Here is a 25,430-nt window from a genome sequence, read left to right on the forward strand (position 1 = left end):
GATTTTGCTGCCAATGTTTTCCTCTAGGACTTTTATGGTGTTACGACTTATATTTAAGTCTTTTATCCACCTTGAATTTATTTTTGGGTGTGGTATAAGTTGGTGATCGAGTGTCATTTTTTTGCACATAGCTGTCCAGATCTCCCAACACCACCTGTTGAAGAGGCTATTTTTGCCTCATTTTATGCTCCTGCCTCCTTTGTCAAATATTAGTTGACTGTAGAGACTTGGGTTTATTTTTGGGCTCTCTGTTCTGTTCCATTGGTCTATGTGCCTGTTTTTATGCCAGTACCAGGCTGTTTTGATTACAGTGGCCTTGTAATACAGTTTGGTATCAGGTATTGTGATCCCTCCTGCTTTGTTCTTCTTTCTCAAAATTGCTGCAGCTATTCGGGGTCATTTATGGTTCCATATGAATTTCTGAAATGTTTGTTCTATATCTGTGAAATACGTCATGGGTACTTTAATAGGGATTGCATTGAATCTATAAATTGCTTTGGGTAGTATGGCCATTTTGATTACATTAATTCTTCCAATCCATGAGCATGGTACATGCTTCCATTTGTTTGTGTCTTCCTTAATTTCTTTCTTCAGTGTTGTGTAGTTTTCTGAGTACAGGTCTTTTACCTCCTTGGTTGGTTTATTCCTAGGTACTTTATTTTTCGTGTTGCTATATCAGATGGGATTTTTTCCCTGATATCTGTTTCTGATGTTTCATTGTTGGTGTACAAGAATGCCTTTGATTTCTGAGTACTGACTTTGTATCCAGCTGTTTTGCCAAATTCATTTATTAGGTCGAGTAGTTTTTTGGTGGAGTCTATAGGATTTTCCATGTACACTATCATGTCATCTGCAAACAGTGACAGTTTCCTTTCCTCCTTTCCAGTTTGAATGCCTTTTATTTCTTTTTCTTGTCTGATTGCTGTGGCTAGGACTTCTAATACTATGTTGAATAGGAGTGGTGAGAGAGGGCATCCTTGTCTTGTTCCTGATTTCAGTGGGAAAGCTCTAAGTTTTTGCCCATTGAGTATGATGTTGGCTGTAGGTCTCTCATATATGGCCTTTATTATGTTGAGGAATGCTCCCTCTATTCCCACTTTGCTGAGTGTTTTTATCATAAATGGGTGCTGTACCTATCAAATGCTTTTTCTGCATCTATTGATATGATCATGTGGTTTTTGTCTTTGTTTTTGTTTATGTGGTATATTATGTTTATTGATTTGCAAATATTGTACCATCCTTGCATCCCTGGGATGAATCCCACTTGATCATGGTGTATGATCTTTTTAATGTATTGCTGGATGTTGTTTGCCAATGTTTTGTGGAGGATTTTAGCATCTATGTTCATCAGCGAAATTGGCCTGAAGTTTTCTTTCTTTGTTATGTCTTTATCTGCTTTTGGGATTAGGATGATGCTGGCTTCATAAAATGAGTTTGGGAGTCTTCCGTCTCCTTGAATTTTTTGAAATAATCTGTGGAGGATGGGGGTTAGCTCTCCCTCAAATGCTCTGTAGAATTCTCCTGTGAAACCATCTGGTCCAGGGCTTTTGTGTGTCGGAAGCTTTTGGATTACTGTTTCAATTTCACCAGGTATTATTGATCTGTTCAGGCTTTCTGCTTCTTCTTCATTGAGTTTTGGAAGGTTATATTTTTCTATAAATGTGTCCATTTCACCTAGGTTTTCAAATTTCTTGTCATATAGTTCTTCGTAGTAATTTCTCGGAATCCTTTGTATTTTGGTGGTATCAGTTGTAGTCTCTCCTCTTTCATTTCTGATTGTGTTTATTTGGGTCCTCTCTCTTTTTTTCTTGATGAGCCTGCTTAAGGGCTTGTCAATTTTGTTTATCTTTTCAAAGAACCAGCTCCTGCATTTATTGATCCTTAGAATTGTGCTTTTATTCTCTATGTCATTTAATTCTGCTTTGATCTTGGTTATTTCCTTCCTTGTACTTGCTCTGGGTTGTCTTTGTTGTTGTTCCTCGAGTTCTTGTAGGTGTAGGATTAGGTTGTTTGTTTGAAATGTTTCTATTCTTTTTAGGTAGGCCTGGATTGCTATGAACTTCCCTCTCAGGACTGCCTTCTCTGTGTCCCATAGGTTTTGGGTTGTTGTGAGTTCATTTTCACTTGTTTCCAGAAACTCTTTGATTTCTTCCCTAATCTTATTCTTCACCCATTCATTGTTTAATAGCATGATATTCAGTCTCCATGTTTTTGAGTGTTTGGGTGTTTTTTCCTTGAGATTTGTTTCTAGTTTCAGTCCCTTGTGGTCAGAGAAAACGCTTGATATGATTTCAATTTTCTTGAACTTTTTGAGGCTTGTTTTGTGTCCTGTCATGTGGTCTATCTTTGAAAATATTCCATGTGCATTTGAAAAGAATGTGTATTTTGCTTCTTTGGGATGAAAGGCTCTCTCTATATATATCGGTTAAGTCCATTGCATCTAGAGCATTGCTCAATGCCACAATATCTTTGTTGATATTTTGTTTGGAAGATCTGTCCATCTTTGACATTGGGGTGTTAAAATCCCCTACTAATTGTGTTGCTGTCAATATCTTTCTTGAATTCCTCCAAGATTTTCTTTATGTATTTGGGTGCTCCTATGTTGGGTGCGTATATACTGACAATGTTTATGTCCTCTTGGTAGGTTCTTCCTTTGAGTATTATGAAGTGACCTTCTGGGTCTCTTTTTATGGCCCTTTTTTTGAAGTCTACTTTATCTGATATGAGTATTGCTACCCTTGCTTTTTTTTCCTGTGCATTTCTTGAAAAATTTGTTTCCAACCCTTCACTTTCAGTCTGTGTAGGTCTTCTGTCCTGAGGTGGGTCTCTTGTAGGCAGCATATGTGTGTGTCATGCTTTCTTATCCATTCAGCTATTCTATGTCTTTTGATTGGAGCATTTAATCCATTTACATTTAAGGTTATTAATGATAGGCAGTTATTCATTGCAATTTTTTATACATGTGTTCCTCTCTTTCTCTCTTTTCTTTCCTGTTCTTAAAGTAGTCCCTTTAGCATCTCTTGCAGAGCTGGTTTGGTGGAGGTATATTCTTTTAGACTTCTTTTGTCTGGTAAACTTCTTATTTGGCCTTCTATCTTGATTGAGGGTCTTGCTGGGTAAAGTAGTCTTGGTTGCAGGCCTCTGGTTCTCATTACTTGGAATATTTTTTGCCATTCTCTTCTGGCTTGGAGCGTTTCCATTGAGAAGTCAGTTGCTAACCTTATTGGGGCTCCCTTGTATGTTACTTCCTGTTTCTCCCTTGCTGCCTTTAAGATTCTTTCTTTGTCTTGGAATTTTGCCATTTTAATTATGGTGTGTCTTGCAGTGAGCCTCTTTGGGTTCCTCTTGATTGGGACTCTCTGTGATTCCTGGATTTGTGTGACTTTTTCTCTCATCAAATTAGACAAATTTTCCATGATTACTTTTTCAAACAGGTTTTCTATCCCTTGCTCTTCTTCTTCTCCTTCTGGCATCCCTATTATATAGATATTATGTGTCATGTTGTCCTGCATTTCCCTTAACCCTCTTCATTCTTTCTGAGCCTCCTTTCCTTTTCTTGCTCATTCTGCATGTTTTTTTTCTTCCTTGCCCTCCAGTTCGCTGATCCAATCCTCTGCTTCATCAAGCCTGCTTTTGATCCCTCTACTGTGTTCTTCAGTTCAGAAATTGCATTCTTCATTTCCTCTTGGCCCTTGTTAATAGATTCTATTTCCTTTTTCATGTTGATATAGTTTGCAGAGAGTTCATTGTAGTTTCCCTGTAGTTTTTGGTAATTCTGTGTGAGCTCATTAAGCTTCCCATTTAACCATTTCTTTGAACTCAATATCAGATAGTTAACTTGCCCCTTTTTCATTTGGCATTGTTTCTGAAACTTCCTCCTTTCCTTTCATTTGGGGATTGTTTCTTTGTCTTCCCATTGTTTGTGAGACTCTTCCTGTTAGCTTCTGCTTCTTAAGAGGCTCTGTTCTGTCCCCCTGGGTTTATGGTGTAAACTTCTGTGGTAGAATACCTGTGAGATTCAGCGGTACAGTCTCCTTGATCCTCTGATCTTACCGATCTTGGACTGTGGCTTATGTTGGCTCTGTGTATGTCTTTGGTTTTTGGCTCTTGTTGGGTGTTTCTTTGGTGGGTCTTTCCCACCAGCTGGCTATCTAAGGGTCAGTCTGTCCCCCACCTCTTGTTTTCTGTTGTGAAGGTGTGGGCAGGTTGTGTTGGAGCTGGTTCTTCCATGTGTACAAGGTTTTGAGGCTTTTCTCTTGCTCTTGTTCAGTTGTTTGTTCTTAATAATTTCTTCACTATTTAGTTGTATTTCCAGATAGGTCCTGGGTTGAGTTAGTGTGACTTCCACTCCCTCCTTCACCTTCTTCTGTTCTTAGCTGTTGGTGTTTCCTTTGTTGGTGGGTTTCCTCTTCCAGGAGGTATCCTGGTATTCACAGCTTCTACCTACTCTTTTTTATGGTAGGTTGTAGGGGAAGGTAAAATGGTTTAAGAGAGCAGGAGTGTATTATATGATATTTAAAGTACCAGCCCTTAGAGAAGAGATAGGATATCCTTTGGATATATATAGTGTTAACCATGATAATTCACCCACCTAGCCACATTTTAGAAAGGGTGGAAAGAAGATAAGAACCTTGTTGGGGGGGGGGATTGTGAGTTGAATCTAGAAAGCTGTGCACTTGTGGGAGGTCAGATTATGAGGTAAAGTGAGAGTAAAGGGTATCAAATAGGTGTAATGTGTGAGAGAATAGACTTAGCCACGCCAGTAATGAAGTTCAGGAAACAGTGAAGTGGGATAAGATCTGGGAGGGTTTCTGTGTAGTAGATACAGATGTATGGAACAGCTATTATTTACAATAGTAATGGAGCAACAATCATATGACAGAATCTATGTGATCTGGATAACTAGAATAGGGAGTATAGGTCCTAGAGTAGTGTGCTAATGGAACACAGGTGAAGTGAAAGACAGTTAATTAACAATACACTATGTAAGAGAGAATAACGGTAAAGCAGTCAAACAATGCAAATTAACCAGTCAAGGGAAGAAGACTAAACAGAAAGAAGAGAGATACAAAAATACTAATAAAATGAGTGATGTAAGAATAATGAAGAAAAAATAGTAATACAAATATATAATATCTTGCAGGTTCTCTGGAGTAGCAAAGTGAAATTTGTTTCACTGTCTCAGCTGTTGGGATGCCCCCTCTTTGGGTCCAACTTTGGTCTTTTCACAGTTTCAGGTTTTATTGTCTCACTTGTGGGGATTAAAAAAAAAAAACAGAAGGAAGAAGAGCTATAAAGGGAGAGAAAGAAGAAGTAGAACAAGAAAGAAGGAAAGAAAGGAAGAAGGTGTTAAAAGAAAGAAAAAATAATTTAAAAAATAATAATAAAGAATTACTTAAAATAAAAATAACCCTGCTGGCTTCAAACTGGCCAAGCCGGTTTTGCTGGTCTTTTTGGCTGCAGCCAACTCAGGCAGCCCAGCTCTCCAGCAGCCCCAGACCCTTGGGTTCAAGCACTCACCCTCCTCTGGGCTATAGGTATGCGCTCTGGGCCTTCTTGATTCGCACTATCTCCAGTGTCTGTGGTCTCAGGTCTCTCCGAGTTGTACTCTCCCGGGTTGGGGCCTGTGGTCTCAGGCACCCCCCCCCCCAGGTGTGTACTGTCCCTCCATGCTTCGGATTTGGGTTCCATGCCCCCCACAGCCCTGAGGGAGCACCAGGTGGGAGGGGGGTGGAGAGGAGACTGGAGCTGCTGCTGCAGGAGAATTCCCCAAAGTGCCCCCTAGGGTCTTTTTCTTTTTGAGAAAATCCTCCGGCTCAATCCTGCCGCTCTATACAAGGGAGGGCCTGTCCTCCCGCACAGCCCACCTCTCCAGCTAGACCAGGGACTATCCGGGTCAGGGCCCCACACGGTCCAACTCCCAACTCTCCCCAGCCAGCGCCCATGGTTTCTGTGTGTTTACCACTTCGTCCTTCTTCCCCTCCCTGCGACCTCAAGCAACCAGGTCTCTGTTGGTGCTGCTCAAGCCTTGTTTGGCAAGGGAGGGAGCCATTAACTCGTCTCTTTCCCAGGAGTCCTGCAGCAGGCCTGGCAGGCGGGGCCTGGGGCTGCAGTTGCCCTGGTCCCTGCGCTGGTCCGAGGGACCTTTTTTTTTTTTTTAATTTGTATTGTTATTCAATTACAGTTGTCTGCCTTTTCTCCCCATCCCTCCACACCATCTCACACCAGTCAGAGTGGCCAACATAAACAAATCAACAAACAAATGTTGGAGAGGATGCGGAGAAAAGGGAACCCTATGTTGGTGGGGATGCAGACTGGTGAGGCCACTGTGGAAAACAGTATGGAATTTCCTCAGAAAACTAAAAATGGAGCTGGCCTTTGACCCAGCAATTCCATTGCTGGGATTATACCCTAAGAACCCTGAAACACCAGTCCAAAAGAACCTATGCACCCCAATGTTCATAGCAGCACAATTTACAATAGCCAAGTACTGGAAGCAAGCTAAGTGCCCATCAGCAAATGAGTGGATCAAAAAAACAGGGACCTTTTTGTCCTGAAGCAATCCCCTTCCCATCTGTTTTTTCATTGTCCTCTATACTTTTTGGTCTCTTATCTTCATAAACACTGGGGTACTGTTGGCTGTTCGCTTTGTTCCTCAGTAGATCGGGTAGGTGTTTCACCCATGTGAGGGGGGAGAAGTGGACTCTGCTCCCACCTATCTCACTGCCATCTTTCCTCCAGATGCCATTTTTAATTTTTTGAGGTATCTCCATACTGCTTTCCACAGTGGTTGTACCAGTCTGCATTCCCACCAACAGTGCGAAAGGGTTCCCCTTTCTACACATCCTTGCCAGTACTTGTTTGTTGATTTATTGATGGTAGCCATTCTGACAGGTGTGAGATGGTATCTCATTATGGTTTTAATTTACATTTCCCTGATGATTAGTGATATTGAGCATCTTTTCACATGTCTATTGGCCATCTGTATGTCCTCATTGAATAACTGTGTATTCAGGTCCTTTGCCCATTTTTTAAAATTTGTTGTTTGTTTTTTTGGTGGTGAGTTTTGTAAGTACTTTATAGATTTTGGATATTAACCCCTTATCAGATGTATTGGTGAATTTGTTCTCCCATTCTGTATGTTGTCTTTTTATTTGTTGATACTTTCCTTTGCTATGCAAAATCTTTTTAGTTTAATGTAGTCCCATTTGTTTATTTTTTCTTTTGTTTCCCTTGCCTGGGGAGACATAACCAATAAAATATTACTACAAGCAATGTCCGAGATTTTGCCACCTAAGTTTTCTTCTATGATTTTTATGGTTTGGGGTCTAACATTTAAGTCTTTCATCCACTTTTAATTTATTCTTGTGTATGGTATAAGAAGGTGATCTAGTTTCATTTTTCTGCACTTACCTGTCCAATTTTTCCAATACCATTTATTGAATAAACTATCTTTAGCCCATTATATGCTTGCTTCCTCTGTTGAATATTAATTGACTATAAAGGTGTGGGTTTATTTCTGGGCTCTCTATTCTATTCCATTGATCTATGTGTCTGCTTTTATGCCAGTATCATCCTGTTTTTATTATTATGGCCTTGTAGTGTAGTCTGATATTTGGTTCCTCCAACTTTGTTCTTCTTTCTCAGGATTGCTATTTCTATGAGGGGCCTTTTATGGTTCCATACAAATTTTTGAAGTGTTTGTTCTAGTTCTGTGAAATATGTTATTGGAATCTTGATAGGAGTTGCACTAAATCTATAGATTGCTGTAGGTAGTATGGACACTTTAATATGTTAATTCTTCCTATCCATGAGCATGATATGTATTTCCACTTATTTGTACCTTCTTCACTTTCTTTCTTCAGTGTGTAATGACATTTTTAAATATCCACATTCTGGACTTATAGTTTCAGATCCACATAAATGATGGAATTATGCCTTCCAATCATAAAATTATACATTTTAGTTGAATTTAAATTTTGGACAAACCAACCTCTACTTGGATAAACAATGGCCCATCCTATGTAAAATCTGGAGTCTCCCTCCATCTCCCACTCCTGGGTCTCATTCACTTCCCTGATTTCCTGATCTCTAAGTGTGATCTGCAGTCCAGTGTATTTCTCACTGTGTCCTTCTTGGAGGGTGCCTGGCACTTCCTCCAGGCTGGTGCTCCAGGAAAGTCGATGAGCCACACGGGACGGTCCTGCTGCTTCTTCATCTAGGAGTGTATTTTGTAGTTGTTTAGTTTCTTTATGGATTGTTTCATTCATTTCATGTTTTCCTTCCTCCCCCCCCCCTTAGGCCTGTGTTGGTTTATTTAAATTTTTTTTTAATGGGCTCCACTACCAGTTAACATTTTGAAGAAGGGCTGTGTGGAGGAGGTTGCCAGAATGTCTCTGTTGTCCCCAGAAGAGAAGAATTGAGAGTGGGAGAGAAGGAGGAGGAGATGACAAGAGAAGGAAACCACTTCTCCCAGCAGGAAAGGCCCAAATACAGCCATTCTTTGTGCCAACCTCCTAAGGAGGTGATCACCAGCACTTGCACACTTTAAATGTGAAAGGGGTTTTTTTGCTGAAAACTACAAGGCATAAGTAAAAAGTAAACACCAGGGAAGTTAGGGCTTCCCAAAAAAAATCTTTAAATGCTTATTTTTAATTATTCCCAGTACTATTTTATTAAAATGAGTTTAGGCCTGTCCTTCTGGTGGATACCCCCCACCCCACCTCCTAGGAGGGACTGGATCCCTTTCCACCCTCGATGATTCATTGATTCCTGGTTGGCAGGGAGCCCTCAGCCAGCCTCCCCCTCTCACAATGAGGACCCTTCAAAGTCCACCCATTGCCAGCTGCCCATTTATCTTAGTTTCATAAACCTCACAGAGGCCTAGAGAGCACTCCCAGGGAAATAATGTTTTGTAGAACCTGATGGAATACAGCTTCCCAGGACCCATAGGGTAGGGGGTGGAGGTAGGGATCTTGTTTGGGACAGATCCCAGAGTTAGCCTGTTCCACTGGTAGATTTCAAAGTTGCTCTGGTGAGTCTATCTGTGGCAGCTGAAATTCCTGATGGCTGGCTGCCACCCCCACTTCTTGGCTCTCTCTCTGGACTATGGAGTTAGGACCACAGTTGGTGACCTGATTTCTCAATGGCTGTCCTCCAGAATCAAGACTTCAGGAAAGGTGGAAGTAGCTATGAAATTAACAACACCTGTGTCATACTCCATCATTTAAAAAATACTTCCACACCTACTGTCTAATTTGATCCCCACATGGGAGGTAGCTTGGGCAGGAATTACAATCTCCATTCTAAATACACAAAAACTCATTCCCAGTGAGGACAGCTGCCTTTCTTCGAATCTCTTAGAACTTGAGCACGCTTGGACTCCTCCTGGCTCAGGTCCTCTCCGTGACCCCTGGGCCCTCCTGATCAGGAATAAGGGCCACCATGAACAGTCATGCAGTTTTCATCTGTGTGGACAAGTTAGGCTGAAGCACAGCTCTCACCCAGCTGTGTGGCCCCAGAGGAAGGGACGTCTTTGCAAAGCCAAACCCAGTACCCAAGCTGTGTGCACCTGAGACTGTCCCTGACTAAAGAGGGTATCTTGTTCTCATTTGCACAAAGCCACCACATACACTAGAGGTGGCCTTGTGAATAAAATGTGGATTCTGGGTCTTAGGAGGAGACACTTTTGCAAAATAGTTAGACATAGAGGTGTCCAACCTGCAGCCCGCAGGCCACATGCAGCCCAGGATAACTATGAATGTGGCCCAACACAAAGTCGTAAATTTACTTAAAACCTTTTTTTTGCTCATCAGTTTTGATTAGTGTTTGTGTATTTAGTATATGGCCCAAGACAACTCTTCTTCCAGTGTGGCCCAGAGACACCAAAAGATTGGACACTCTTGGCTCAAGTTAACCCTAAAATGACAGACGGACAAGTCCATGAGAGAAGCCTGGGAGATCTAACTTGAATTCTGCATTCTCTTTGCCACCCACAGGTGAGGGAGTTGGAAAACGAGCTTGATGCTGAGCAGAAGAGGGGAGCTGAAGCTCTGAAAGGGGCCCACAAATATGAGCGAAAAGTCAAGGAAATGACTTACCAGGTAGCTCCCAAACCCTGAGAGGTGCTTTGTTGATCAGAAGCAGAAGTGGGGTGGGGATTCCACATGATGCTCTGTTTGTAGGCTGAGGAGGACCGCAAGAATATCCTCAGACTCCAGGACCTGGTGGACAAGCTGCAGGCCAAAGTGAAGGCATACAAGAGGCAGGCTGAGGAGGCTGTAAGTGGGGGAGGTCTCGGGAGCCCATGCCAGCCTGAGTGTCCTCCAGCCCCGAGTGGGCGTATGTTCCTGTTTCCTACTGTTCACGGAGCCCGAGGCCTAAGTATTCACAAGCTATAAGAACAAGGACATCTGTACTCCTCCCTCCCCTGCTCTGTGTGGTACAACCCTGCCCTATCTCCTCCTCCTCTGTTCCCTTGCCTCACCCCCTGTGACCCAGCCCTCTCCATCCATTCACTCAGCCTCATCCCACCTCACCCTCTCATACCCCACCTACCCCAGAGTATTTAAGTCCACCTGCCAGCCTCTCTTCACCCTGACTCCCGCACCACCTCAGCCTACCCCACCAGCCCTTCCTGCCCCTGTGACCTCACCTCAGACACTTCATCCTAGTACATGTCATCCTTACACCCCACCACCTTCTCACCCCATCCCCCTCCCTGGCCCCCACAATCTCTTTCTTTCCCGGCCCTCCCTAATGCCCACTACTCCAGTCCCTCCTTTTGGATCTTCCCTTGATCACACAGGGAAAACCAACAGGGAAGTAATGGAATGGACCAAAACCGGCATTTCCCAAAGTGTCTTCTGGGGACATTAGGTCTGAGGGATGTTGATAGCAGGAAGCTGGGGCGGGAGGAGGGAGGGATGTTTTCTTTTATACAAAAGAAATAGAGTGGGAAATGCTGCGTTGAACAAAGTTGAACTGGTGGCTTTACTTCAAGGATACTCAGATTTTATAAGTCATATGTAACTGACTCTTTCAAAAGGAAGAGACATTGCAGAATGGAGCATTTCCCACCCTTAATGGGCCTGGGTACCCTTTCATTATAGGCAGGGCATCCCACAGGACTAGTATTCTGAGGAACCAAATTCAGGGATCCTGCCCTCAATAAATGACTGAACATATGGCTTCTCTCCTTGTCCTTTCTCTTCTCTGCCCAGTAAGTGGGTTGGGTCTGTCTTGACATCAGGGAGGCAGATCCAAACTGGTTACATGGGGGCAGCTTCATGCCTATCATATTAGTATAGTGGCAGCAGGACTGGCCAGCCTGGAGGGAGCCCAGAAGGCCCCCTTTGTCAGGAACCCTTGGTTCATGCTGAAATGAACCCATGCAATGGCCTGACCAGAGGCAGATGATGCTGGGAGCAGGAACAGGGAACAGAGGACATGGACCATTGGTCTCCAACACCTCTAGGTGCCTTGGGAGGAGTCTGGATGTGGGTCTGTTTCAAAGAGTTCCAGTGGAAGACACAGCACAGAGGAGACGGGTGCAGTTTGCATCCTTACCCTTGGGGAGCTCAGCTTTCTCTCTTCTGCCATCAGTGAATCCAGGGCCCAAGCTCTCCTGATTCCCCAGTTTCCCAGAGGCCTATACAGCCTGGGGGCCTCGGGGCCAGAGTAAGGGGCTTCCTCAGCCTTCCCCTGCTTTCTGTTCAGGAGGAACAGGCCAACACACAGCTGTCCCGTTGCCGGAGGGCCCAGCATGAGCTGGAGGAGGCTGAGGAGCGGGCCGACATCGCTGAGTCCCAGGTCAACAAGCTGCGGGCCAAGAGCAGAGAGGTTGGGGGCCAGGTGAGAGCTGACTTCTTCCCTAGAAGTCCTGAGCCCAGGATCAAGGGAGTGCGGGGAGAGTTTGGAGGGTACCTGTGGGTGCCTTTCCCTGCTGCTGATCATTACTGACAGATGCCACTACCGTAGCCAGAACTCTGTGGTTCCAGGCCCACAGGAGAACATCAGTGAGGGACCAGGGGCCATGCACCTTACCATTCCCAACCCTCCCTGTTGCAAGAGGCCCTGCTTTCCAGGGGATGTAGCCCTTCTCCAGCGGTCTCACAGCTTTGTTTTTGTAATGCCATTCCTTACTATTTTTTCTGAAGTCCCAGCCTTTCCAGCTGCCCCACTTAAAGACTATACTCAGGCTCACCTTCGGTTGGACTCATCTCCTATGTACCATTTTTTGTCTCTCACAGAAGATGGAAGAATGAGGCCCTCCTGACACCTGTTACCATGGGCACCTCCAGGAGAGTGGAAAGAAGATGCTGTGAGAAATAAATTCTCCTAACTACGCAGATTCTCACTTCTACTGTGTTGATTATTGCAGTCCATTCCTCTTCTGTGGGGTGGTGGTTAGATCCTTGCCTGACCTCTAATTCATACAAAGAAAGTAAGGAATGTGCAGGTGGAGGCTCCTTGCCCCACTGCCAGACAAATCGCTGGCCTCCATAGCCTTTAAAAATGGAGACCCTTTCAGATAACTGTTGCACCTGTTCTTTCAAGGAACTCCTGATTCTTTCAAATTCAGTTCCCCATTTTCTCCCTCAAGGTACAGATAGGGAAACTGGGCCCACATTGATGATGAACTCTGACTGTAGTTGTCCAGGACAGAGTGATGACTAGGCCCAAAGATCACAGACTCCCAGACAGGGCTCTTTCCACCAAGCAACTCTGCCTCCCACCCTGTCCCTCTTAGAACCTTGTCTACACCCCTCTCAGACCTGCCCCCAGCTCCCATAACATCTGGGAGGTACGAGGTGCTCTCAAAAACAAGCACTCCTGGGAAGGCAGAAGCTTTAGAAGACTGGATAGGGGCTTACCTGTCTTGCAAGCCTTGCTCCTCTTTCTGGCTGGAGTCACTCCTCTCTGCCTGCGTGGATCCTCCTCACTAGGCTCAGGGCCAAGAGGCGAAGAGAGCAGGTGAGCCCCAGGAACCATTGACTTCCAAAGTCAGGGCTGAGGCTGGGCCCAGCACCAATGAAGGAGCTACTGCTAATTTTAGGGCTCACCTCCAGACCCTCAGGATCCCACTGATTCTGATTATGTGGATTTGCTTACCCTGAAGGGGTGAGAATACAGCAGGATGGAATAAGGACAGGACTAGGGGCCAAGAAGATATCTGTGTCCCAGCCTGACCACTTAATAGCTGTGTAGCCTTTGGTCAGTTACATGTATTCTCTAAACCTGAGGTATCTCACTGGTCAGATGGACCTGTGTGGTCAAGAGCATGGGCCTGGGCTTCCCAGCAAACCTGGATGGGATCCTGATGTCACATACCAGCTGTGTGGCCCTGGACAAGTTAGTCTCCTCTTTGAGCCCCCATTTTCTTCTTGTGTAAGGCAGAGATAACACAAATTACAGCTTTGCTGAGACAGAAGAGGGCATCGCGTGGCAAGGGTGCAGGGCTTCTCTTAGAGGTAATGAGAATGTTCTAAAACTGACTGTCGTGATAGGTGTATAACTCTGTGAATAAATTAGAAGCCATCAAACTGTGTGGTATGTGAATTGTGTCTCAGTAAACCATTAACTAGTAGTAAGTACCAGTTCACTATGTTCCAGGCAGGAGACAAGTACATTACCCTCTAGAATCTCAGGCCACTCCTTCTCTCCAGCCTCCTAGTCCTCCTTCCCGTTTCTTCGCCAGCCCACCCCCACATGACTCAGACACAGTGGGGCTGGGAGCGAGGAGGGCTGGCAGCAGGATGGTGACAGGAAATGACTCTGAGGTCAGGTGACCTCAGGTGTCTGACATCACCGTTTTCACTGTCATTGCCATCCTCTCTGTTGTCATCATCGTCACTGTCACTGCTATCACTACCATCATTTCTATCCTCACCATCATCGCCACTGTCATCACCATGGTCACCACCACTACCACCATCATCCTCCTCATTGCTGGACTGTAGCAACGGAAGATTCTATTAACAATGATCTCTTTATTCTCCTCAATTTCACAGGCAAGGAAACTGAGGCCATTCTCGAAGTCCAGACACCAGTCACCGGGTCACCCCTTCTGCCACCCATCACATTGCCTTCCCAAGAAGAGAAACAACACCATTTCAGATACACAGAGCAACTTTGTATGATGCCCGTTTTCCCCCCTTTCCATGCCAGTCTCCCAGCAAGCCCCTCAGGAGATCAGGCAGGCACCCGTGCCCTCATTCTCCAGAGCTGGTGCAGACAGGCTGCAGCTTGCCCAGTGTTTAGAAGGAAGTGAGAGGGCAGCTCTTCTGACTTGCCTCAGAGCGTAGTCTCTCAGTGGGGGTCCCCCCCACCCCCGGGTGGTGTGTGCTATGGCAGTGAGAGCCCAGAGGCCCACCTGCCTGGGTCTCAGTCCTGCCCCACCACTCACCAGCTTTGTGATTTGGGGCAAATTACTTGTGACTTTGAGTCTCAACTTCCTCACATGTAAAATGGGGAATAGTGATGTACTTTATAGGGTTGCATTCAGAGGTAAATAAGAATATTCAAAAAGCACCCTTCGTGTGGAACCTGGCATACAGTTAACACTCAGGTAACCTGTGACCATTATGGGCAGAGAAGATAGACTCAGGGACAGATGGCGTGTGTGACGGGTCCAGATAGGCAGCAGTCTAGGGCTTGGGCTGTGTCTCTAAGGAGCCTCATCTGGTTTGAAGAGTTCATGCACCATGCAGCTAGAGGTCATCAAAAAAAATTCCTACAGTGCCACTCCTCCCTGATACCCCATCAAAAGCAGAGCTGAATTCCACCTGCTCAAGCACTCCCCAGGTCCCTTGGGGCTCCCTAGGAGGAAGCCACCCCAAGTTACCTGGACTTACCTGCACTTACCTGGCCCCCAACATCCCAGGCCCAGGCCCCCCAATCTCAGAGTTAGAAGAGAAAGAACATTCTTATATCCATCATAGTAGATAACAGTGTCTTCTACTACACCAGAATCCCGATTATCGAATGGAGAGATGAATGAATGAATGAATGAATGAATGAGAATCTATCATACCTAACACCAAGTATGCCCTGACAACAGTAATATAAAGGGTTTGTTTTTTTTAAATTTTCTGAGACCTGGACAAAAAAGAAGGGAATGAACGTGATGTTCCTGTGCTTAGTGTTCTTCCCCAGCATCTGCATGTCATATTCCAAGGCCTTGGCAGCTGGAAGCCAAGTCCAAAGTTTTGGGCTCTTTGGAGTGATACCCCTGGCCCCTCCAAAATGAAGAGGGAACCCGAGGGGAAATTGCACACAGTGAGAGAGAGAGTACAGCACAAAGCTTGTGCTTCTGTCTTGGCACATCATACCTTCCAGGAGGCCTTGGGTAGGTCCAAGAATGTCTCTCAGCCTCAACACGGGGCTGAGACCTGGGCCCTTCCTGTCTTCACGATGATGTTGAAAGATTCCGTGTGATGTTATGCAGGTTTCCTCCACTATACAGTACTGCCCACATTGGAGACAGCACTGTGGCTGTTTTACTAAAAATAGTGATTATAATGAAGATGTTGATATTTGTATTATTATTATTCAGCAGTGAAACAGCCACCAAACCTGGACTTGTAGCCATGGGGCCTCAGAGAGCAGAGCCTACCTGGCCTACAAGCCCCTTCAAAACAGAGCTTTGCTGCCACCTCCTGGCTGTGGAAAGACAGGATTTTCATTATGCAAATGACCTAGAGGTGACAAGCCTAAAGTCTTGAAATTAAACAGAGGTGTCCTTGGAAATCATGATTATTTGGTCCAGGCCCCTGGTTTTGCAGAGGAGAGTATTCAGATTAGTGATGGGATCAGAAAACCCCTGAGGATGCAATCGGAACGAGACACCCAGGTCTCCGGGCTCCCAGGGCAGGGCTCCCCCAGCTCAGTTTCCATAGCAAGGGGGCCTGCAAGAGAGGGAGGGCTCTGATGGGCCAGGCAGAGAGTGCCCTGGTGAAAGCCCAGGCAGCGGAGGATGAAACCATGACCATGTGTCCATTCCCAGACCTCAGTCTCCAGATTCCAGGAACTTCGGGCAGTCTGGAGAAGGCAGTACGCCCCCTCAAATAGCCCCCTGCCCCTGTCAGAGACAGGGGACCAGACCTGAATGTCTCTTGGGTGAAGGGGCCCATGGCATTTCCAAAAGGCCCAAGACAAAGGATCAGAGTGTCCACTCCAAAGGAGATACCCAAGATTCAGACTTATGTCATTTGATCCTTCAGACCCCTTCTACCTTTTCCAGTGGCCCAAGACTGACAGTGTGGGGCTCCTTGCCCTCTGGCTTCTGGGTGGGTCTGGTCAATGGGGAGCTGGGATGGGAGAGTAGAGGGAAAGAGCAGAGCGAGGTCAAGGGTGTTGACTCCATGTGTCCCTCCCTGTAGTAAGAGGTCCCATTTCCTGTCAGATGTCCCTCCCACTTCCCCAGCCCTCCTGGTCTCCACCTCAAGTAACTGGTCTCCTCACCCCTGCTTGCATCTTCAGGCCTAGGGAAGGAAATGGAGCCCAGAGCTACCAAACCTAGAGTTCTGCTGGATCCCTGGGGTTCTCCGACACCTGCCCACACCTAGGTAATGAGTCTCTTTCTCAAATGCTCCTCATCTGGTGCTGACCTGGGTGTGCCATCTATTTCCTGCTGGAGCCCTAACTTACACAGGACCCCTATTTCACCACTCTGTGTCCCCTCCTGCAGAGCGGGACCAGCTGACCATGCAAAGTAAGAGTCACTGTAGCCTGTGGACATCTCCAGGTCACAAATCCCATTCACATGCTAATGACACATTCAGTTTCATTGCACATTTCAGCTTGGCACGGTCCTTCACCAAGATCAGGCTTCTAGGATGGCTCCCAGGCTCCTTGCTGTATTTAAACCAGGGTTCATGCTCATAGCTCTTGAACCTGTGAAGATGCAGGCATTTCCTCCAGGGTCTGAGTGACATCAGCGGTGTCCTGGAACCAGCTCATACCAGCTATGAAAGCCAATTGTAATTTTTAAGAAATGTTGTGAGCCAGTTTTTATGCGCAGACATTATTAAAAGCTAAATTATGTAAATATATTAAAAACAAAGGTAATAAAAATTCAAAACTCATAAGTTCCTAATTATTTACTACATTTTATTATTATCTATGCTCCTGAGGTTAGTTATAGCTAATAAATCTGTGTGGTGGAAACACCATCCGATGGTGCACCACTTGCACGGCGTCCCCTGTCCACATTCAGTGATGTCATGTTGGTAGCTGGAAACAAGCCGTGGTGGAAACAGTCACACCACAGAAACTGGCAAACGTGACAACACTGGGCTTTTTCTTTGTTTGCTTGTTAAACATTTACCAGAATGCCACTAAGTGGAACCAATGAAATCCAAATAAAAACAAATCTGCTGTCCTGGCCGTGTGGCTCAGTTGGTTGGAGTATCATCCCATACACCAAAAAGTTGTGGGTTTGATTCCTGGTCAGGTTCAATCCCCGATTGGGATGCATACAGGAAACAACCGATTGATGTTTCTCTCTCTCTCTCTCTCTCTCTCTCTCTCTCTCTCTCTCTCTCTCTCTCTCTCTCTCTCCTCTTTCTCTGTCTCTCTTATCAGTGAAAACATATCCTCAGGTGAGGATTCAAAACAACGACAACCAACAAATCTGCAATTCTGTATATGGAGATATTGGGGCATGCAAGGCCAAACTCACCCCCAACCTCCTACCAGCCCTACTAGACCGCTATCAAGGCAGCAAGTCGAGAGGACTGACTGCTCAGGGCTGGGGGTTTACATCATGCAGAGTGCGGGCACAGGAGGAGGATGGGCAGGAAAGTGCCATCGAAGTACCAGTTCCACGGCTGTTCCCAGGTCATAGGGAATCTCATTTAGCTATAACAGAAAACCAGCTTCAAGTGTCTAGGCATAAAACAATTTATTGGTTCACACAAATGAAAATTCTAAGGATAGTTAGTCAATCTTCAGGCAGAGTGGACCCACAGATACGTGGTTTGATCTAGGTTTTCAAATGATTTCTTTCCACTTCTCAGCTCTGCCTTCCTCTAAATTAACCACATTCCCAGGAAGCCTGCCCCTTTGGAATTGTAACATGTCCAGCTTATAGCCTATGTGTTACAGTCTTAGGCTCACGGCCCAAACAGAAGAGCTTCTCTCTCCTGGGAGTCCCAACAGAGCTCCAGGGCTGGTTCTCATGGGCTCTGACTGCCCCGGATGGTCAGGCCCCTGGTCAGGACGCAGCAGGAGGGTTTGGAGCTTTGATAGGTCAGGTCTGAGTCATGGGGGACCGATTCCACCCAAACCCCATGAACTGAGAGTCAGGAGGGCTGTTTTCTCTTCCTCCCACTAGGTCAAGTTCCTATTCCCAGAAGCAGCAGGGTGGGCGGGGGCAGGACCACCGTTCACTGTGTGGGCCACCCAGCACTTTGCTGGGGGCTTGCTGAGTGGGCTCACTTTGGAACTGCCCTGGCCATGCCTCCCCACAAAGTCACACTGTGGATGAGTCCGTGCACTGTCTGTAAACCCCCGGCACAAAGTGGGCCGTTGAGGAATGCCAGTGGCGTTTGCCTTTCTTCCGTACTTATCCTCACTGTCTCTTTCCCACAAAAGAGACAACACTGAAAATAAAAGATTCTGAGATATGGGGTATGTGTGGGAAATTTATCCTCACTTATCGCTGAACCAGCTAGCACTCAGACCCAGCAGAAACCCCTCGCCCTTCAACACTCCCCGAGTGTCTAACTTCTCATGATATAACATCATTTCCTCCCCCATCAGTGATCCACATTCCACGTAGGGCCTCTCACTGCTGGCAGGAGCAGAGAGAGACCATTGCTCAGAGGCACTGCCCTGCAGTCAGGCGTTTCCTGTCCCATGAGTCAGGCAGGAGCAGGCTGGGTGGGGCCAGACACAACATCTGGACCAGATTGGGACAGGGCTGGGGTCTGAGGGCAGGGCTGGCCCTCAGCAGCTGGTGGCACTGCCAGGCATTGCTCCTTCTGGGGAGCAAGCAGACAACTCATCTGCTGAACGGTGAGCAATGGAGGACCTGTGACAGGAGCAGTTCTGAGCACTGGGAACACAGTAATGCAACAAATAACAAACGTCAGCAGTGCCTTCCCCTCAAAGGTATCCCAGTCTGGGCTGGCGGCTCAGCTGGTTGGAGCATCCTCCTGTACACCAAAAAGGCTGCAGGTTCATTCCCCAGTCAGGGCACATGTCTACGTAGCGGATTTGATCCCCAGTCGGAGTGTGCACAGGAGGCAGCTGATCCATGTTTCTCACAGTGGTGTTTCTCACTCTCTCTTTCTCCACCCCCCCCCCACCTGCCTTCATCTCACTCTAAAATCAATAAATATCCTCGGGTGAAGTTAAAAAAAGGAAGATATTCCAAATTCACTTCAATGTCAACTGCTCCTCCGAGCAGCCCCTGGTTCTCACCTGTCCTGCTTGTTCTCTCCCATCCCTCTGTGAACCTGCAGCACTTCCTATGCAGGCCCTGTGAGTATTGTAATCACTCCTCCCCTGGCTTCTCTGCACCTCCACACCGCAGCCCCTCCAGGGCCACTCTTGTTACCATTGTAGAGCCCTCTGGCACATACGAGCCCACCCATAGAGGTTTCTGGAAAGGATCACTGTTCATAATAGAATTTTCAGAATAAAATAATTTCAAATAACAAAAAATGCTTAGTAATAAAAGATTGCCTGAATATCTTATGCAATAACTATAATAATAGCAGCTAACATTAATTGAGCATGTATTATGCGCCAAATGCTGTTTTTAAAACTTTGCATGATCGTCTCATTTAATTCTCACAAAAACCCTATGCTGTAAGGTCTTACATTTTACAGGTGTGGCTCAGAGAAGCTAAGAACTTGCCTAAAGTCACACAGCCACTAAGTGGTGGGGCCCGAGCTTGCAACCACTGTGCTAGTCTAGGGTTACTTGAAGGGTTTGTATACTTGGTGGGTTATGCATACTTTAAAAGGCAAAAGCACAAACCACATTCAGCTACATCAAGATGTGTTTATTAATGTGTTCACTTAAAGAAGTTAAATGAAAGACACTTACATTAATATATACGTCCTGATCAGAGCCACGTGAAAACACATGGACGTATCAGGCAAGCCCATGACCCAGGTAACAAAATGGAGTTTCTAATCTCTTTGAGTCTTCATTTCCTTGTAAAGCTATGTATAATTTTTTAAAGTTATCTACCTCTGAGTTTTATGTCCTTGGGCCTGCACAAACTATTCACTAATTTGATAGATGAATCCTTGCTGAGAGGTGAAGGTATAAGACTGGCTCCATTCTGCCACTTCCCAGCAAATGCATCTTACAGGGGTCCTAAAACAAGGCCCTGGTGGGGGATCCTTGTGAAGAGTGTCACAAAAGTGTCAACTTTGTCACAAAATCTACTTTGTCTTGACCTGCTCAGAGAAACCCTTCTTCCTAGGCAAGGAAGGACCCCTCTCTGTGAGACACCCTCTCAGCCCCTCAAATTCCCCAGTGTTGCTTTAAGGCATGATGGAGATAGGAAAGCCGAGGTTACTGGGGTTGGACTCAGGTGACTACAGACAGGAAGGCAGGAGTGTTTGGTGAGGGGCGGTGGGAGAGAGCAGAACGCTCACCCGGGCATGGGTCCAGGTTGGGCAGATGCACATGGCACTGTCCAGCTCTGGTGTGATTTCCTTCCTTCAGCCTGAAGAGCTTCCCAGAAGCATGAGTGAACTAAAAATCCCCCAGGGACTTGAGCCAGCTCAGGAAATACTGAAAGAAATAGCTCCAAGTGGCAGGAGGAGGTGAAAGGGGGTGAAGAGAAAAGTTGTGGGCTGAGGCACAGATAGTGGATAGTTTGCATAAGGGCAGGCTGGACGGGGGGGTAGGGGTGTGAGATGTGGCTGTCTACAGAACAGTTGAGGGAACTGGTCATGTTTAGCCTTGAGAAGAAGCCTGGGAATGGGAATACAACTACTAACTTCAAATATTTAGGTAGACACTCAAAAGAAAAGAGACAATGTGCTACGCATTGCTCTAGTCTACAGCCTTGCTATCCTACCTGTGCAGCAGCAGCAGGATCCCTGGGCGGGATCTCAGGTGCCTCACTGACATCGTGAATCCAAAGGTGCACCTTAACAAGACCTCCAGGTGATTTGAGAGCACACTACATTTGAGATTCAAAGATCTGGAGCAGTTCTACTCATGTTGTGGCTCCAGGGACCAGTGCCCACCTCTGAACTGTTTGTTAGTGGTCCCTTGTAGGAGACTGTTCTGCATGGCGTGGGCCCAGCTCCCACTCGGAAAGGCCAGTGGAAAGCGAGGTCTGGCACACAGGACCCACGCCCATGAATAGGTTCTCCCATGGGAAATCAGGCCTGCATTGTACCTAGGCCTGTTTGAGACCTGCCTTTTCCTAAAACTCCCTCATCCTGAATTAAGGCAGCAAAGGTTTACTGCATATCTTTAAAATAACTTCCTAAAATCTATGTTAAACCTTCCAAGGACAATGTAACCAGTTCAACCACTTTTCCCTTTACATTTGTAAATATCCTTCTTTTTTCATGTAATTAGTGACATCCTCTCCTTTGTTTTCTGTAAAAGGTAACCACCTAAAGTGAATCTGTGAATACTAAATGAGGACCATCCTCAATGTAATGGGCTCAGAAAAGCAATAAAAGCCTGTCAAGGCAAGGGTCAGGGCACTCTCCCCTTGAGAGAGTGGCTGTGCCATCCCTTTTCCTCCACAGGACTCGGTTGTGTGAATTTGTCTCGTCTCAGCCACAATGTTGCAGACACAGCAGGCTGGTGGCGGCATCAGCTCCCCGGTGGGATACGTACAGAAATGAAGGGTGTTTGGAAGCTTTCAAAGCAATCTGGCACTGCTGTGAATCCAGGTGCGTGGTCAGTGGACCCATACAGCTAAAGAAGGTACATCTTCCATGTTGCAGAACTTGTGTTGTGAGACTGGCATATGGTGTGAGGGGGGTACTTGTCATGCCCGGTAGGTCCCCATGGATTGGAGGAAAAAATGCTTCACCACAGTTTGAGGAGCTGTGTTCCAAATCAGTGGGCCTCAAATTTAGCGTGTTCTGCAGTCACCAAGAGGGCTTGTTAAAGTGAAGGCTGCTGAGCCCCACCCCCAGAGTTTCCGATTCACTTGTTCTGGGGAGGAGCCTGAGAATCTGCATTTCCAAGCAGCTCCCAGGTGATGCTGATGCTGCTGGTCTTGGAATGATATGGTGAGAACCACTGTTACAGACTAGCAGACAGGTCCCGACCTGTGAGTAAGAGTTACAGGACCCAAATTTCTGCTTAACATAAGGAAGGATGTTCTAATGTTGCCTAGCACTAAAATAGATGAACTCACCATTCACACAATGCTCTAACTCTCTCTATACTCCTTAGACATCTAAATAGTCCTGTGAGGTAAGTTATCACATTATCATTTCTATTTTACAGATGAAGAAACTGACTTGCCCAAGGTTAAGTGGAAAGGAGGTCCACATCACCCAGTGGTTCAGATGGAATCTGAGGGGCCTCCCTTCACTGTTGCCTGAAGAGGGGTTTGGGTGGGGTTTGGGTCTGATATTTTAAGGTCTCTCTAACCTTAAAGAAACTGGAGTTTCTTCTTCCATGAGTTCCAGCCAGATGGCCTCACTGGCTACACACAGACCTATCATCTAGTTACCTTTTCTCCCCAGAGGTGAAGCACTCTCTTTGCTGAAATCCAGCTTCTTGACTAAAGTATCTAAAAGTCTAGGGCCTCAGACCATGTGGGGTGGGGGGCGTGCACTGTGGTGCTCTTCCCAGACCCCCCTTCAGATACCCGGGCACCCCTTACTATCACTCTAGGGATTGTTGGTGGCTGACAGCTCTCAGCTAAGTCCCTCCCCATAAATTATCCTTAACCCAAGGAAGCCACCTCACCCAGGATCATATCCCCTTACCCAGGGCAGCGTGCCTCCAATGACTGGGCAGAGAGAGGATAAAGGACAACCCCTTTGCTCAAAGCTAAAGAGCCATACCAACCCCAGGGTCCCACCCCTATCACCCATCCCTGTGGAATCGTCTGAGACCTCTCTTGAGGCTGCATCTCAGTTCACTTCTCCCATGACCAAACCTGCCACCTTCATCCCCCCACAAGTTGTCCAGGAGAACCAAGGAGGTAGAATTCACTAGCCCCCAGCTTACTAGCTATATGGAAGTGAGCAGAGCAGTTGTTTTCCCATCGGTGAAATGAAAATGATGAAGTCCATCTCATAGGATTGTTGTGGGAATTAAAAGAGACAATTCATTTAAAGTGACTAAACAAGCCCAGGCACACAGTCAGCACTTAGGCAGATATCATCATCACCATCATCATCACCACCATCGTCATTATCTCAAAGGCTTATTATTCTCTGGGAATTGTCAAATATATTTGTCCAGTTGAGTAGATGTCATAGTGTCTCAGTTCTGAAAGTGTGGTCCTTGGACCTCTGGAAGTCTTAAAGCCCCTTTCAGAGGGTCTGTGAAGTCAAAACCACTTGCGTTATCACTCCAAGATGTCGTTTCCACTTTTCAGTGTGTTGACATTGGCTGAGGGTGTGGAGCAGAGTTAAACTATCAGTTGCTTAGCCCACGTCGAGGCTATGGCACCAGACTGAACCAGGCATCGTCACATTCCCCCTTGGCAGCCACTGTCAGAACGCACAAAGTCCAGTTTTACTTAAGTACGTTCTTAATGAAGCAGTATAAATCATTAATTTTAGTAAACCACAACCCTGGAGTACATTTTTAAAAACAATCTGTGTGGTAGAGTGGAAAGAACACAGAAGCACTCAGGCAAACTGCAGCATGATGATTGACTTGAGGAAAAACACTTGTGCGATTGAGTTACAAGCTGTGTGAGCCAGAGGCTGGGTTTTACAAACTGTGGGTACCTGGCACACGATGCCTTCAAATTAGACAAAGTGGTTTATCACTTAAGGGAAAAAAATGACAAATGATATTTTACCAAAAAAAACCAAAACAAATAATATTTGTACCCAATGATAAAATTTGAGCTTTCAAATGAAAAATTAGATATTTTTAAAACTTGAGCTTAATAGCTTTCCAATACCTAAAGACATTTCTGATGAGAATAGTGATATTAATAAATAGGATTTTTCTGTTGTACTATATAATAAAATGTGTTAACATTTGGAATATCTGCATAACTCAGTGAACCAATATTTTCCCAATGACCAATGCATGGTGTTAAAAAGTCATCAACTAGTCAAAGGTCCATTCAAAGTTCAGACAGACCTGTGGTCTCTAACGTAGCACAGTACGAAAAGTTAAATGATATAGTTTTACATTTTACATTGCAACTGACTTTTAGGAAATTGCTGATTGTCCAGTTTAGGTGAACAACCAAAAAGGAATAGCCACAATTATCTGAAAAGCTATTAAAATATTCCTTCTCATCCAACCACATATAAGCCTGAATTTTCTTCACATATTTTAGCAAAAAAAAAAATTAAGCTTATTCCAATAGATTTAATATAGAAGCAAACATTGCAATAGATTTAACACACAGGCAGACGGAGAATCAACTGCCTTCCATCAAGCCAGAAGTTAAAGGGATTTGCAAAATTGTAAAACAATGCCACTCTTCTCATTAATTTTTTTTATTCTTGGAAAATACAGTTATTTTCACAAAAGTGTGTGTTAACTTCAGTGAATTAATTATTTTTAAAATAAATTAAATATTTTTAAGTTTTTTCAGTTTTGTTTCCTAGCACAGTAAATATCAATAGGCAGGCTTACATAGCCAAAAGTCCTTTGAGGACCTCACTAATTTTTTAAAGTATAATGGTGTATAGAGAACAAAACTTTTGAGAACCACTAACACAGGACTTAAACCTGGAAGGGGCCTGCTGTGGCCAGACCTTTGGAAAGGAAGGTGGATCCTCCTTCCACCCCTGTCCCAGCACAACCTCAGCCTGCCATGGTGAGGAGGACACCAGGCACAGCACAGGGAAAGGGAAAGGGAAAGTACTCCTCACTTCCTTTCCTGGAATGTGCCCTGACCGCCCCCACCTTCCAGTGTCACATCCTGTCCTCCCAAGCAAATGGCTGTGCAGGTTTTCCCATCATGGAAAATGCTGACAATGCCTCTGCCAGCCCGTGGGGAGGAGAGAGAGGAGGTGGGAGGCCATAGGGCTGGAGAAGAGGACAACTGCTTGTCACCCACATTCTTGGTGCTGCTTTCCCTACCAGCCAAGGCTCTGATGAAGACCTTTAGAGTGAGTGTTGCACTGGGTGGTCCTGAAGTCCTCCCTCTCCTCCTGACTCTGAGAAAAGAACATCATGGGCACCTCCCCCAACCACCACATAGCCCACAGCTTACAAAAACTACTTTTCCACTCAGCTTAAGGAAAGACTGGTGTAAATCACCATTGGTCAACCCACTACTTCC

At 45.6% G+C, this 25,430-nt stretch overlaps 1 protein-coding gene across 1 annotated transcript in view; it reads left to right on the forward strand.

Moving 5' to 3' along the window:
• Window positions 1–12,315, forward strand: part of LOC112308470 (myosin-13) — a 67,304-nt gene extending 54,989 nt beyond the window's left edge. The window contains exons 38-41 of the mRNA XM_053911955.1: window positions 9,999–10,103; window positions 10,185–10,280; window positions 11,719–11,853; window positions 12,252–12,315. Of these exons, the coding sequence (XP_053767930.1) occupies window positions 9,999–10,103; window positions 10,185–10,280; window positions 11,719–11,853; window positions 12,252–12,266 (351 nt within the window). The 3' untranslated portion in view covers window positions 12,267–12,315. The remainder of the gene's footprint in view (window positions 1–9,998; window positions 10,104–10,184; window positions 10,281–11,718; window positions 11,854–12,251) is intronic.
• The last annotated feature ends 13,115 nt before the right edge of the window (window positions 12,316–25,430 follow it).

Source organism: Desmodus rotundus, chromosome 9 (assembly GCF_022682495.2).
Source record: "Desmodus rotundus isolate HL8 chromosome 9, HLdesRot8A.1, whole genome shotgun sequence".
Taxonomy (NCBI): domain Eukaryota; kingdom Metazoa; phylum Chordata; class Mammalia; order Chiroptera; family Phyllostomidae; genus Desmodus; species Desmodus rotundus.